Source organism: Medicago sativa, chromosome 3, assembly GCF_051527215.1.
Source record: "Medicago sativa cultivar Bolivia chromosome 3, Bolivia_mono, whole genome shotgun sequence".
NCBI classification, from domain to species: Eukaryota; Viridiplantae; Streptophyta; class Magnoliopsida; order Fabales; family Fabaceae; genus Medicago; species Medicago sativa.
The window spans coordinates 69192086-69206047 of NC_140751.1; the positions used below are offsets into that span (position 1 = coordinate 69192086).

At 33.6% G+C, this 13962-nt stretch overlaps 1 protein-coding gene across 1 annotated transcript; it reads left to right on the forward strand.

Moving 5' to 3' along the window:
- The first annotated feature begins 311 nt into the window (after positions 1 to 311).
- LOC146939594 (uncharacterized) lies at positions 312 to 2782 on the forward strand. The gene is made up of 2 exons (XM_085749788.1): positions 312 to 413; positions 2183 to 2782. Exons 1-2 carry the CDS (start codon positions 312 to 314, stop codon positions 2780 to 2782), a joined length of 702 nt encoding a protein of 233 aa, XP_085605914.1.
- Positions 2783 to 13962: the final 11180 nt, after the last annotated feature.

Genomic DNA, 13962 nt, shown 5'->3' on the forward strand with positions numbered 1-13962 from the left:
ATCTTTCTTGAAACGCTTTCTCTAGCTCACTCCAGTTTTCCATCAAAGAAGTTGGTTGATCAATATACCACTCTTTAGCCTTCCCGATCAAAGAATGAGGAAACAATTGCACGAACACACTCTCTTCCTCATCTTCCTTCATACCAAGTGTACCGGCGATACCATAGAAGTTGGTTAAATGTCTATATGGATCCTCATGATCCATACCGGTAAACTGGTTATGAGTTATCAGATTTATCAACCCCGACTTCAGCTCAACTGATTTGGCATTACGATTGCCAAGATTAGCTAGCCTCCTCGGACTAACCCACATGGGTAGAGCATCATTGTCTTCTTCATTAGCCATGACTACTTCTGGTTCACTCTTTGGAGATGATTGTGCAGAAGAGTGTGAAGAACCACCAAGTGATATAGTATGAACCGAACCTGAAGGAGAAGGAATAAAAAGTAAAGATTCCGGCTGAGCCAGCCTGGCTAATCTCCTAGCTTCCTTTGCTTGAGCTCTAAGTAACCGAGCAGTTTTCTCTATCTCAGGATCAAATTGAAGATCTTCTTTAGCAACGGTACCTCGCATAAACAAAGTTCACAAAGACTATACCAGGTGGTTAGCATAGAAAAAAAATGAATGACATATGTGTATAAGTATATGCATGAAAGAATTTTGTGAAAAATTGACTTAAAATGACAAAATTGTTTCAATACTTATAATAAATTTCCGTTACTCCCCGGCAACGGCGCCATTTTGATGTAAGATTTCTACATGTCATAAAACTATTTACACGTGAGTATATATAGGATCGTTTTCCGCAGGGAGTTACGTTAATCATAAGCATTTTCACAATAGTTCACATTAAGGGTATGGATATAAAATGTTTGTTTGTAACTATGTTCCTAAACGACATAAAAGTAAAAACGAGAGGAGATCGAACTATTTCGCTTGCGGTATAAGATAACAATCAAGCATAACAGCAGCAATCTCTCGATCGATTAACAGACTCTAGCTTGACAACCAATATTATCACAATCATTTCTACGACATCCTTCGTGTCCAAAGCGATATCGTTATTTCTAAATTAGCGTTTAAACATTCGTGTCCAAATCCCTTAAACGATAACACAGTCGATCGGATAACTTAATCGACTGTGTCCAGCCTGATTAAGTATCCGAAAGCATTAAGTTCTTGATTAAAAGTAATTATCAAAGGTTTACAAACTTGTCAAGAGTGATATAACTTAAGATAGATTGTTATTATAGTTCTAGATTCAAGAGTTTGTGTCCAAATCTTCTTGAATCTCTTTGAAAGCATTAAACACAATAATAACAACAATATTGACTCATTAAGCTAGAACCTTATACATTAAAAGATCAAAAGATTACATAATAGCTTGTTTGTTACCTCAATACTACAAAGTAGATGATAGCTACACATAGACATGTATACTATGCAAGGAATGAAGGAAAGATGAAGATTCCATGCCAAGATCCTTGATGTCTCAATGAATCTAGGGTTGAATCTACTCCTAAACAACTTGCTTTGTGTTTCTCTCTTGAAATAGCTCTAACCTCTCTCTTGAATGTATGAAAAATATCTAATAAAACAGTTAATAGTGCTAGAGAGAGGGAAAAGTTATATTTAAATGGGCTGAAAACGTGACAACTCGCGTGAGCGAGCTACATCTCGCGTAAGCGAGTATCATAAAAATCTAGCTCTGACCATTGAAGTCTTGCCACGTAGCCCTCAGACCTGATGAAATTGCATCTCGCGTAAGTGACCTGGGAGCGAGCCAGAAGCGAGTTCTTGAAGATGATCCCTGGAGAAATCTCGCGTGAGCGAGTTTCCACTCGCGTAAGCGAGATTGCTTAAATCTTAAACCGCCTTGAATCATGCTTGAGCGACTTGGAAGCGAGATAAAAGCGAGATGTTTCAAAAGTTTCTGGAAGAATCTCGCGTAAGCGAGGTTATCTCGCGTAAGCGAGTTTTTCTTGGTTCACACACTTGAGTTTTGGTCATTACTTGTCATTTCCTGCATAAATTGGGTAGGATCAGGCATGTAAAGCATAAATGGTATAATGACAACAATTGATTGCTTTTTCGTAGATAACTTGCATAACAAGTCACTAAAAATGCCTCTTTTAACACATGAAATATATCACTTTTAAGCACTTATCAAATGTCTCTCAGGTTGTTGGAGATGGTAAAAACACTCTCTTTTGGTCGGATGTGTGGTTAGGGGGTATAGCTTTTAGAGATAGATTTACTAGATTATTTGAATTGTCTTTATTAAAGGAGGAGACTATCTTTGGTATGTTTTCGTTGGGATGGGGAGTTGAGGGAGATGCGTGGAGATGGAGGAGGAGGTTGTTTGCGTGGGAAGATGAGTTGGCGGGGGAGCTTAGGCATTTACTTTATAATGTTTCCTTGCAGGTTGATAGGGTGGATAGAATGGTGTGGAGATTGGAAACATCTTCCATTTATACGGTTCGAAGTGCTTACAACTTTTTATCAGCTACTACTAATGTTGATCTTTCGGTTCCTGTCTCTTCGTTATGGCACAAAAATGTTCCTTTGAAGGTGATGATTTTTGTCTGGCGTCTGTTTCGAGATAGACTTCCTACCAAAGTCAATCTTTTCCGTCGTCAGGTTATTGCGGTTGATGCTCAGTCTTGCTCTGGAGAGTGTGGGGAAATGGAAACATCATCCCACTTGTTTTTACACTGTGATTTTTTTACACTGATGAAGACCCCTTCGAGGGTTGAGGAGATGAAACTATTTATGCACTAGTACCATAGAAACATTGAGAAATATGGGCTGAAGCATAATGACAAAAGAAAAATGTTGTATCTCCCGACAAAAAGCATCCCGAGGGTATCACGAATTACGCGTCAGCTTCAAATTGCCTATTTTATTTCAATTTTGTTTTTTAATTTGACATGTTTCTCTCTCCGGTTTTTGTTTTCAACCGTTCATCTTTGTTTTCTACTTCCACATAGCACAGCTGCTTCACCCTCCCTGGTTCCATGGAGTGTATCACTCTTCCAAAACAAATTGTGGTCATTGATTCTCCAACTCACTGCCACCGTCTCTTCGACTTGCTTCCTCGTTTATGTGGATTGATCTGAAACCCAAGACAAAGGCAAAATTTTCTCTTCTCCTTCCTGGGGTGTTCGTAGTGTCCCCTACATTGTAAGTGTACGTCTTTGTTTCTCCCACCTCCATTATCATCACATCTCCTTTCCTTTGCTGTCATCGTTTGTCGTCGTTTGTCGTCACCGTTTCTCTGTCGTTGTTCGTCGTTCGTCACCGTCGTTTCATCACAAAAACTCTCATCATCACTTTGATGAAGACCGAGTTCCATCAGAGAACCTCTAATCCATCATCGTCATAGACACTTGGTTCCACCGGTTGCACTATGTGTATCTGAATTTCACTCCGTTGGCCATTGACTAAAAGTCTCCTCTTCCTTCATTTTTTACTATAAATCTATAATATCCACAGCCAAATTCTATGAGGTGTATTTGTTTATAATTTTAAATTTAATGAAAAGACATGGCAAACAGCTGAAAGCATGGACATGTAGATTGCTTTTTGTTCAGGCAGCAGGCAGAGCAAGTTAAACAGTGGAACTCATTCGTGAAAAAGTCGTGAAATTTATTATCGTGAGATATAGCAATGATCATGACAAAATATCTCATAAAATTTAGGAGAGCAACTCTCAAAGGAGCTTAACTCAAGAATGAAGAAAAGGTGCTCAATTGTTATGGATGTGGCAAATCTGGCCACTTGAAGAGTGAATGTTCGAAATTGACCAAAACGAGGAAAAAGTTCAACTTCAATTTCAATAGAAAGAAAAAAAAAAGGAAGGAGAGCCTACATTGTGTGGGAAGTCAATGATATATCATCTACTCTAAGTGATTTGGATGATAGTGAAATTGTCAACCTATGCCTGATGGGACATAAGGATCAAAACAGAATGAGAGCCTATATTGCGTGGGAGGACAATGATATCTCATCCACTCCAAGTGATTAGGATGATATTGAAATTGACCAAAACAAGGAGAAAGTCCAACTTCAATTTCAATAGAAAAAAAGGAAGGAAACCCTATATTGTGTGGGAGGACAGTGGTATCTCGTCCACTCTAAGTGATTCGAATGATAGTGAAATTGCTGACCTATGTCTCATGGTACATAAGGATCATGAGGTAATCAATTTCGACTTCGACTTCAATTGAAATCCTTCTTATAGTGAATTACAAAATGATCTTGAAGAAATGCATAGCGATGTGATGAAGGCGTTTAAGAAGATAAGCATCCAAAAGAAGGTAATTCTTAAATTGGAAGTCGAACTCTCAAAAATAAAAAATTCTTGAGTCCTTAGAAGATGATCATGAATATCGAGTAAATGAGCATATTGTAATGCCCTCCATTGAGCCACCTAAATATGATTCATTTTAGATGAATTTTGCCAAGTGTGAAGTCTGTCCTAGTCTACGTAAAGAGATTAAATCTCTAACACGTAAACTAGAACAAGCCTCCAATATTCCCATGGTTTTCGCTATGGATTCAAAAGATGAAATGGGTCCTTTTAAGAGACCTTACAAAAAGTACTCTCATGTTAAACATAAAAAAAAACCATAACAAATTTCATGGACCTAACATTAGGTGTTACTATTGTGGAAGAAGTGGTCATACCACATCACATTGCCACATTAGGAAAGTTGAAGTTCCTAAGGGGTTAATTGTGTCAGTGTCCAAAAAATTTGGTTGCGCAACCTTTGTTGGGGACTTAAAGGCTCCACCTTTATTAGTGCACGAGTATCTTACAGCCATGGAATGAATTTTCTTTTTGGGTTGTTCAAGGCACTTGGTTGGTGATGTATCCATGATTCCCTAATATTAAGTGGAAGGAATGTGAATACATCTCAGATGTCACACATCAATTTTGGAGATCCTTTGTTTTTACTTACTTCCAAAAGGTTGGAAAATGTTGTTTTTGTTTCTTGTGTTATAGGAACATTGATCATGAGTTAAGTCAAGGATGACACTCCATAATAAGCTCCTTTGAAAAGGTTGTTTCTTGTGTGTTGAAGGCGTACAAGAGGATGTCAAACAATTAACCTCACCATTGCCTTACCACAAGAGATCACTCCTTGAACATCATCCTAGAAGCACCAGAAAGAAAGGAGTTCTTGGTATTCGGTAAGTAATTTCTATAATGGATAGAAATATGTTTTTTGTTTCTTATGTGTTATAGAAACATTGATCATGAGTCAAGTCAATTGGATAACGCTCCACAATAAGCTCCTTGAAAATATGAGAACATCAGGAGTAGAAGTGTGTTGAATGCGTACAAGAGGATGTCAAACAATTAACCTCATCATTGCCTCATCATGTTTGGATCGTCACGAGAGACCACTCATTGAACATAATCCTATAAGCACCATGGTGAAATGAGTAAGTTCTCGGTATACGGTAAGTAATTTTCTAAATGGGTCGAAATATGCTTTGGTTCATTATGAGAAGGAAAATGATAAACAAACACATTTTCCCAAACACAAATACGACAACACAAGTATTATACCCCACCTGTCAAATTTTGATTGATTTAGGACAAAAACTTTTGAAACCAGTTTTCAAAAAGACCGGCTTTAAATGGCTAGAACTAAAAGAAAAATAATAAAATGGATTAAAAATCCAAAAGGGAAAATTGTTCGTGTTCCTTTCATCTTAAACCCAAATTACCAAGAAATCTATTTGGTTAAAGCACAGATTAAATGGTGCGATGAAACAGCTACCTATTATTTAAAAGAAAATTTTGATTATCATCTCTTTTCAAGATATGTAATTAAAGCTGAAAAGCTTAGAAATAGTCTTCAAAAATTAGCGAGATAAATTATGGAAGGTCTTATAAATCCATTTGGAAAAATAATACCACAACCATTCATATTAGAACCTAATTATAATGAAATAATCACAGTAAAAAACCAAATTGATTGGTGTAGAGAAACAACATATTGGTTTCTAATAATCGAAGATAATTATTTTTTATACTGGGAATATGAAAATTTAGCAAACCTTTTAAGTCTCAAAATACAAAAGTTTATACATGGCTAACAAAGGAGTGAGTGAAAATATACAAGATATTTTTGAAAATCTAATAGTACTCCAAAAACAGTTAGATAAAATAGTAGAAGTTCTATTAGAAAGAGAGTTTGAAGAAAAACTCAATGAAAAATTATCTGATATAGAAGAAAATCAGAAATTATTAGATGAAAAACTTTGTATAAAAATAGATGATTTAATTGATCTATTAAAACTCTTACCTATAAGAGATAAATGTCTAACCCTAGAAGAACTACAAACTTTTGCCAAAAAAGAGGGGGGAGATATGATAGAAATTCCAGAAAAAACTGAAAAATTAGAAAAAGAAATTCACTTTTTCGCGCCATTACCCTAAAAATGGACGAAACAGAAGAAGAAATAGCTAATCAGTTAAACGAATTACAAACATTAATGGCTTCTCTAGACATTAATAGAAAAAATCAAATAACCGAAGAATCTGATGACGAAAACAAATTCGTCTATGACTTTGGATCAGAAAGTTCTTTTAGTATGGAAGAGGAACCACAAGTAGGACTTGTAAAAACTGATGAGAAACCAGAATCATCAGAACAAGGTCGAAAAAGAGGCGCCGAGAAGGTAAAGAAGAATTTATCGACCAACAAATTATTCAAGATAAAATGGATGAAAGAAAATTTAGGCATATTCCACCTAAATATATTCCAACAATAAAACGTCACAAAGATGAAGATGTTTTAAATATCGATTGTAGTGAAGATGTAGAAAAAGAGTTAAGAAATTGGTATCATGAAAATATGGTAACTATTCAATTAGACTCTACATTAAGAAATCTAAATCCAAAAGATATCTTCAACTATCTTAAAACAAAAACAACAGGAAATGTTTGGAAATACATGTCAGAAGTTCCCAATCCTGACCTTCCATCAACAACTGAAGATGTGATAAATCACGTCTATTCAACTTTAAAGAAAGAATTTGTAGGATTTGATGCGCCAGAGGCACAATCAGATCTAGAAAATACAAACATTCACAAAATCTTTAATCTAAGAATATGTGATATGTGTTATGTTGAATCATTCATATGTGAATTTAGTAAATATTATTATGCAATATCTTCGCAAAAGAGAATACAATATAATCTTTTAGGATTATTTTATAATAAACTTCCATCATTTGTTGGGACAATAATGGAAAAAGTAATCCAAGAACATCTAGAGGTGATCGTAGGATTAACTGATACTCTTGGAACAAGAATAACTGCATTAAGGAAATGGATATCCGAAAAATGCATGGAAAAAACTGCTAAAAGAGAAGCAAAAATAAATGTATGCTGTGATAAAATTCGAGACAAAGTAGGGAACTACGGTTGTAGTAAACCTAGAAGAAAGAAAAAAGAAATTTCCTAAAAAATTCAATAAACAAAAATATTTTAGGAGAAATAAAAAATATCCTAAAAAGAATTCATGTCCCAAAGGAAAGAAAACATGCACATGTTGGTTGTGTAATGAAGAAGGACATTATGCAAATGAATGTCCCAAGAAGAAAGATTCTAAAAAAGAAACCTTGAAACTAATTTGGGAAGTAGGTTTCGAACCAATAGAATAAGATATAGATTCTGATGAAAGTAGTATTTTCGAATATACTACTGAAGAAGAAATTGAAGAATGAGTAGAAAAATTTTAAAAAATGGAAATCATAATGCAACATTTATCCAGGTAACACTGAATAAAAAGAAAATTATGGGTTACATCGATACTGGTGCAACTTTATGTTTTGGCAGAAGATCCATATCAAGAGAAGGGTGGATTAGATTACAAAAACCAAAAGAAATTATCTTTGCTGATAAAGTAAAACATCAAATTTGGTTTGTTCTAAAACATGTTTTTATAAAAATTGAACATAAATATTTTTATGTAAGATCAATTTATGAACATGACTCTGGAATAGATCTAATAATAGGAAATAGCTTTTTAAAGTTATATAATCCTTTTATTCAAAAACTTAACACTATAACATTAAATTGGTTTGATATCAATAATCCAGAAGAAAGTGAATTTGTTACAACAAACATTATAACAAAAAATGAAATTTTGAAAGCAATTTCAGAAAATCTTAATATACTTAAATGTATATGGGATAAGAGAAAGTTTTACTTAACAGTCGAACAAAATTTAGAACACCAGTTAGATCAAGTCTATTCTGAAAATCCATTAGATTCTGTAGTTAACAAGATACATGATTTAATGACTATAAAACTTAAAGACCCTAAAAAGGAAGTTAAAGTTTTATATAAAATTCCTTATTCCCCTGAAGATAAGGAAGAATTCAAAAAAGAGATAGCAGAATTATTAGAAAAAGGTCTAATAAGAGCTTCTATCAGTCCACATTCAGCGTCAGCCTTCTATGTCAGGAAGCACAATGAGATAAAAAGAGGTAAGGCTCGAATGGTAATTAACTATAAGAAACTTAATGATGCAACCATAAGTGATTCTTATAAGTTACCAAGAAAAGATTACATTTTTGAAAAAATAAAAGGATGTAATTGGTTTTCATCTTTAGATGCAAAATCTGGATACTGGCAGTTAAAACAAATGAATGGAATTTTGAATGCAAAATCTTTAGAAACTTAATGATGCAAAATCTGAAGAAACAAAACCTTTAACAGCTTTCAGCTGTCCAGAAGGACATTTTGAATGGAATGTTTTACCATTTGGTTTAAAACAAGCACCATCAATATATCAAAGATTTATGGACAATACTCTTAAAGGTCTTGACCATATTTGTTTTGTATATATAGATGACATTTTAATTTTTACTAAAGGAAGTAAAGAACAACATGTCAAAGATGTTATAACTGTTTTAAATAGAATAAAAGATAGAGGTATTGTTCAATCTAGAAAAAAGTCAATACTTTTGAAACAAGAGATCGAATTCCTTGGTCTTATTTTAAGAGAAGGAGGAAAACTCGATTTATCACCACATGTTCAAGAAAAAATCCAACTTTTCCCTGATCAATTAGTGGATAGAAAACAAATCCAAAGATTTTTGGGATGTTTAAATTATATTGCTAATGAAGGATTTTTCAAAGATTTAGCAAATGACAGAAGAATTTTACAGAAGAAAATATCTGAGAAAGTGCCATGGAAATGGACACAGGAAGATACTGAGGCTGTAAAATCAATCAAAGAAAAACTAAAAGTTTTACCACAACTATACAACCCAACAGAAAATGATTTTTTGGTTGTAAATGTTGATGCAGATCAGTTTACTTGGGCTGGAGTTATGAGAGTTCTACCTAATGGTAAACAAAAATTGGGATTAAATCTCAATGGATATGTTGAGGATGAAACCCCACAACAATCCTATACCATTGTAGGCGCAACCCCACAGTTAAAATCAGATATCCTTATTGGGCAATCAGATATAAAATCAGTCTCGACTGATACAAGACTTGATTATTCAAGTAATAACATCCGAATTAAGGATAATGAACTTGTCATGTGCAAGTATATTTCAGGGTCTTTTAAAGATGCTGAAACAAGATATCATATCAACGAGAAAGAAACTCTTTCTTGTTTAAAAGTTTTAGAAAAATGGAGAATGGATTTAATTCCATCAAGGTTTTTATTAAAAACTGATTCAACTTATGTCAGCGGATTCTGGAGCTACAATTTAAAAGTTGATCATAAACAAGGAAGACTTGTTCGATGGCAAATGCGCATCCAACAATTCTATCCTTATATTCAACTAATAAAATCAGAAAATAATTGTTTTGCAGATACACTCACAAGAGAATGGAGCAAGCTTTGAAGGTGCTTCAAAACAATCTAAAGCAAAAGGATGAGCAGATAGAAATCTATCGTCAGAAGCTTCAAACTCTTTCTTTAGAGAGGGGGGAAATGATAAAAATGATTGACGAATTTTTGAAAATCATGAAAGCAACAACAGGAGAACCTGCTGAAGTTCATCCTAATGAAGTTCCTAAAAATGATGAAAATTGGGACTTGTTGGGACAAGATTCTGGAAAATACAACTACTACGTAAAGTACACAGCTCCAGAAGAAACAAAAATTCCCATTGAGTCAGTAGAACCCAGTGGTTGGAATTCAACACCTAAATCAAAACTAACAACCTCAGATCGCAAAAAATCTTGGGGTGATATTGTTGAAGAAGAAGAGTCAAAAAACGACCTTGTAGAATCAAACGTTGCCGTAGATCCAATTGATGAGCAACTTGGAAAAAAGGTCTATGTCATTTTTGATGGGCCTATGAAAGGAATTTATAAAAACTGGGCAATAGCAAGACTTCATATTGATGGAAAACCAGTTAGACACAAAGCTTATCCAACAATGGAAGAAGCAAAAACTGCTTTCAACGCAGCATACAAAGAAATTGCCACTTCTATTAACATGGGACAACCATCAACAATGGAAGTTAAAAAGAAAGTCTCAGTAGATTCAATAATCAATCTCCAGAGGATGACAAAAAGAGAAATCAAATTTGATGACTTCTTAGCCAAATGGAGATGGTTAGCAGATTATAAAGAAGAATTCTCTTTGGAATGCTTCTATCCAGTAAACACCAAACTCAGTGTTAAAGCAAACACAGTTCCAGGAATATCAAAAGAACTCCTTAAAGACTTCTATGATATGGGACTTTTGAGAACCGTCTACCTAGAAGAAAAGGAAGGACAAAGGTTTCAAGAACTCAGCAATCTTCCAAGAGAAATTTGTGATGTTGCAAAAAGGTTCAATGACTTATTTGCAAAAGGAAGAGAAATATTCCTTCAGTTTGAACAAACCTATCCATGGTTCGATGAAAATAACTTCATGGCAACTGGGCCAAGAACAGTTATAAAAATAGGAATTTCAAACAAATCCTATTTACCACCAAATCCAGAAAATGTTGGATGGACAGTTCACTCGTTCATCTATCAAATGAAACGTTTTTATGATAATCTTATTAGATATGGTTCATCCATTATCAATCATAAGGTTTTATATGCTACAGACTATTGTTTAATGGTCTGTGATGCCAAGAAGAAAGTGTCAGAAGAACACCTTAAACAAACTCTTCACTTTGAAGATCTCTTCTCAGAATTTGAAAATGGTCTCTACAGGATACCAGAAGAAGTCCAGAAAGAATGTTGCTTGTATTTTCAGAAATACAAGGGACACATGTGCAAATGGTGTGCGTCAAAACTGTCGGCACCAGAAGACAAGGCTACAGAGAAAGCATAAAACACACGCCATGTAAAAGATAAAAGTGTACAGTGAACCTTATCATATGAGTCAGATGGGGTCCACTTAGAGATAAGAATCTTATCACTTAGGTGATAATGCATTTCCTTTTTCTTTGCGTGTTTCAACTTTCTTTCTTTTTTGTTGGCTTGGAAAAGGACATGTGAACTACTTGTGAGTCCTTTCCGCCTATAAATAAGAGCTTTCAGCTCATTGTAACATAAGAGTAAATGAACTAAGTTTTCTTGTATGAAATTGTTCTCTTAAACTCTTCCTAGTTGTTAAACTAGTTGATTCTTGAGCTACTGCTCTGGAGGAATCACGTATTTCCTAGAAATACACTTCAAATCACTCAAAAATATAACCTTAGGTTATACCCAAAACAAAAAATCAAACATATCAAAAGCTTTTGAGCCAAATCAGATACTTCAACAAACCTTTCGGTTAACATCAGCTAAAAGGATCAAAGACATCAAACAAATCTTGCAATCAAAGATCAGGTATGATTTCATGTTATAATTTGTTATTAGTTGTTTGAACTAATAAATGGAATACAGTGAAATAAAAGAAGATATATCTGGCTTTTCAGCTGATATTTTAATAGATCATATAGGGAAAGTTGATTTTTCTCTAAAACCTGAAGAAAATTTCAGAGAAAAACAAAAAGGTATTTTATCGTCAATAAAATATAAGATATGCAGAGAAAATATATTGAAATATGGAATTATGGTAGGAGAGGTACCAGTTCCAATGGAAACAACAGATGGATCTGTCGTAATATCTATAATAGATAAAGATCAAATTGATAATAGATTAAAACATCTATCATTAGAAAAAAGACGAAAAATAGGATATATTCATATATCAACTATTCAAGTTATAATCAAAAGTACCTTTATAACTGGTATAAATTCAGAACTAGAATTATGCGTTGAAGCTGCAAGATTAAGTGAAAGACACTCTACAATTGCTAGAGGAAGTGGAAATTTAAAATATGGAAAAATTAAATTTGACATAAATCTACAAATAGGGTTACACCTAAATGATAGAGATTTAAATAAATCTGTAGTAATTCACTACAAATTATTGAATCAGTCTCTTATGAGACCTGGAAATCATCCTTTTACAGTATGTTATAGGATAAATTATGCATTAAGCAACTCTCATCATAGTATAGAGTTTAGTGGAAGAGAAAAAATTCAAATAGATGAATTATTTTCATCCTTAATAAAATTGGAATCACCAATATTAAAACCTTTAGAAAGATCAAAGTCAATTATGACTATTGATAGAACTCCTTTGCTACGGAGTAATAGTCTAAAACCAAGGCAAAATTCTTTAACAAAGTTTTTGGCTCCCAGATCTTCATTTGGAAATGAAGAAAAATAAGAGCTTAAAAAGGCTATTTCAGAATTAAAATTAGAAGTTTCAAACATTAATAAAAAATTTTAATGCCTGGAATAACAATAAAAAACGAATTAAGTCTATTCAAAATAAGACTAAAAAATTTAGTTGATAAAATAGGAGGAAATTTTCTAAAAATAGAAATGAAAAATACTCTTTGGGGAATTCGTGACTTAATAATTCAACATATTTCATGTGTAGAAGAGATATTAGAAGAATTGGAAGAAATAGAAAATATTTCTACTCAACAAAAAGAAAAGGTTGAGATCTTATTATGGCCTGCTGAAAAATTAAGCTACTTAGAAAACCTTTTGAAAAAGGCTGAAGAAAATTCTACCAGTAATTTTGTACCTAACCAATAATGCCCGGATTAGGTCTGATAACAGAATTAAAACTGTTTAAAGAAAGATTAGAAAACATAGTCCATGATATAGAATTCTATCATAGAAGAATTGTGTTAAGACAAATTCTTTTCCATTCTAAGGAATTTGTAATTTATCATATAGAATATATTGATGATTTCCTAAGGGAAATAGAAGATTTAGAAAATCTTACTAATACACAAAGAGAAAGAGCCAAGACTCTCTTAAAACCATTTCAAGGGTTAACAAAAATCGAACAAATGTTAAATGAAGTTCGAGAAAATTCCGTTGGCGATTCTGCCGCAAACCTGGTATCAGAGCCAGTAATACAATCCTAATGGATAAATGGTGAAAACAAAAATAAAAAAGAAAATAAAAATATCTTTTTTCCAAAAACAAAAAAATTTTAAAATCGCTTTTCCAAATAACCGATTTAAAAAGTCAAGCCATACGGAGCCATATTCTTGTCTAAAAAACTGTGTCCAGTTATCACACCTCTTATGAGAAATAAGGTATGTATTTTATTTCTCTGCTCGTGAGAATAGGTATGACGAAGATCGAAGACCCTTGGAGTACCACTTAGATGAGACAAGGGTAACTATGACCGATACCTAGTAGTAAGGATATCCTTCCGGTGGACTTTCTAAAACAATCTTCCAACACCACACACCTAAAACAATAAGATAAACAAGACAAATGTCCATAATCCCAAGACTTCCTCTACTTTTAAGATTACACACCTCCGACCATCATACCTACAAGACTTGCTATTCTCCTTAGAACCACCCCCAAAATAAATGCGTCTGCAAATGATTCACAATAAGCTATATGTAGTTTTAATAGAGATTTAACCATTCATGTCAGAAATTCAATTAGG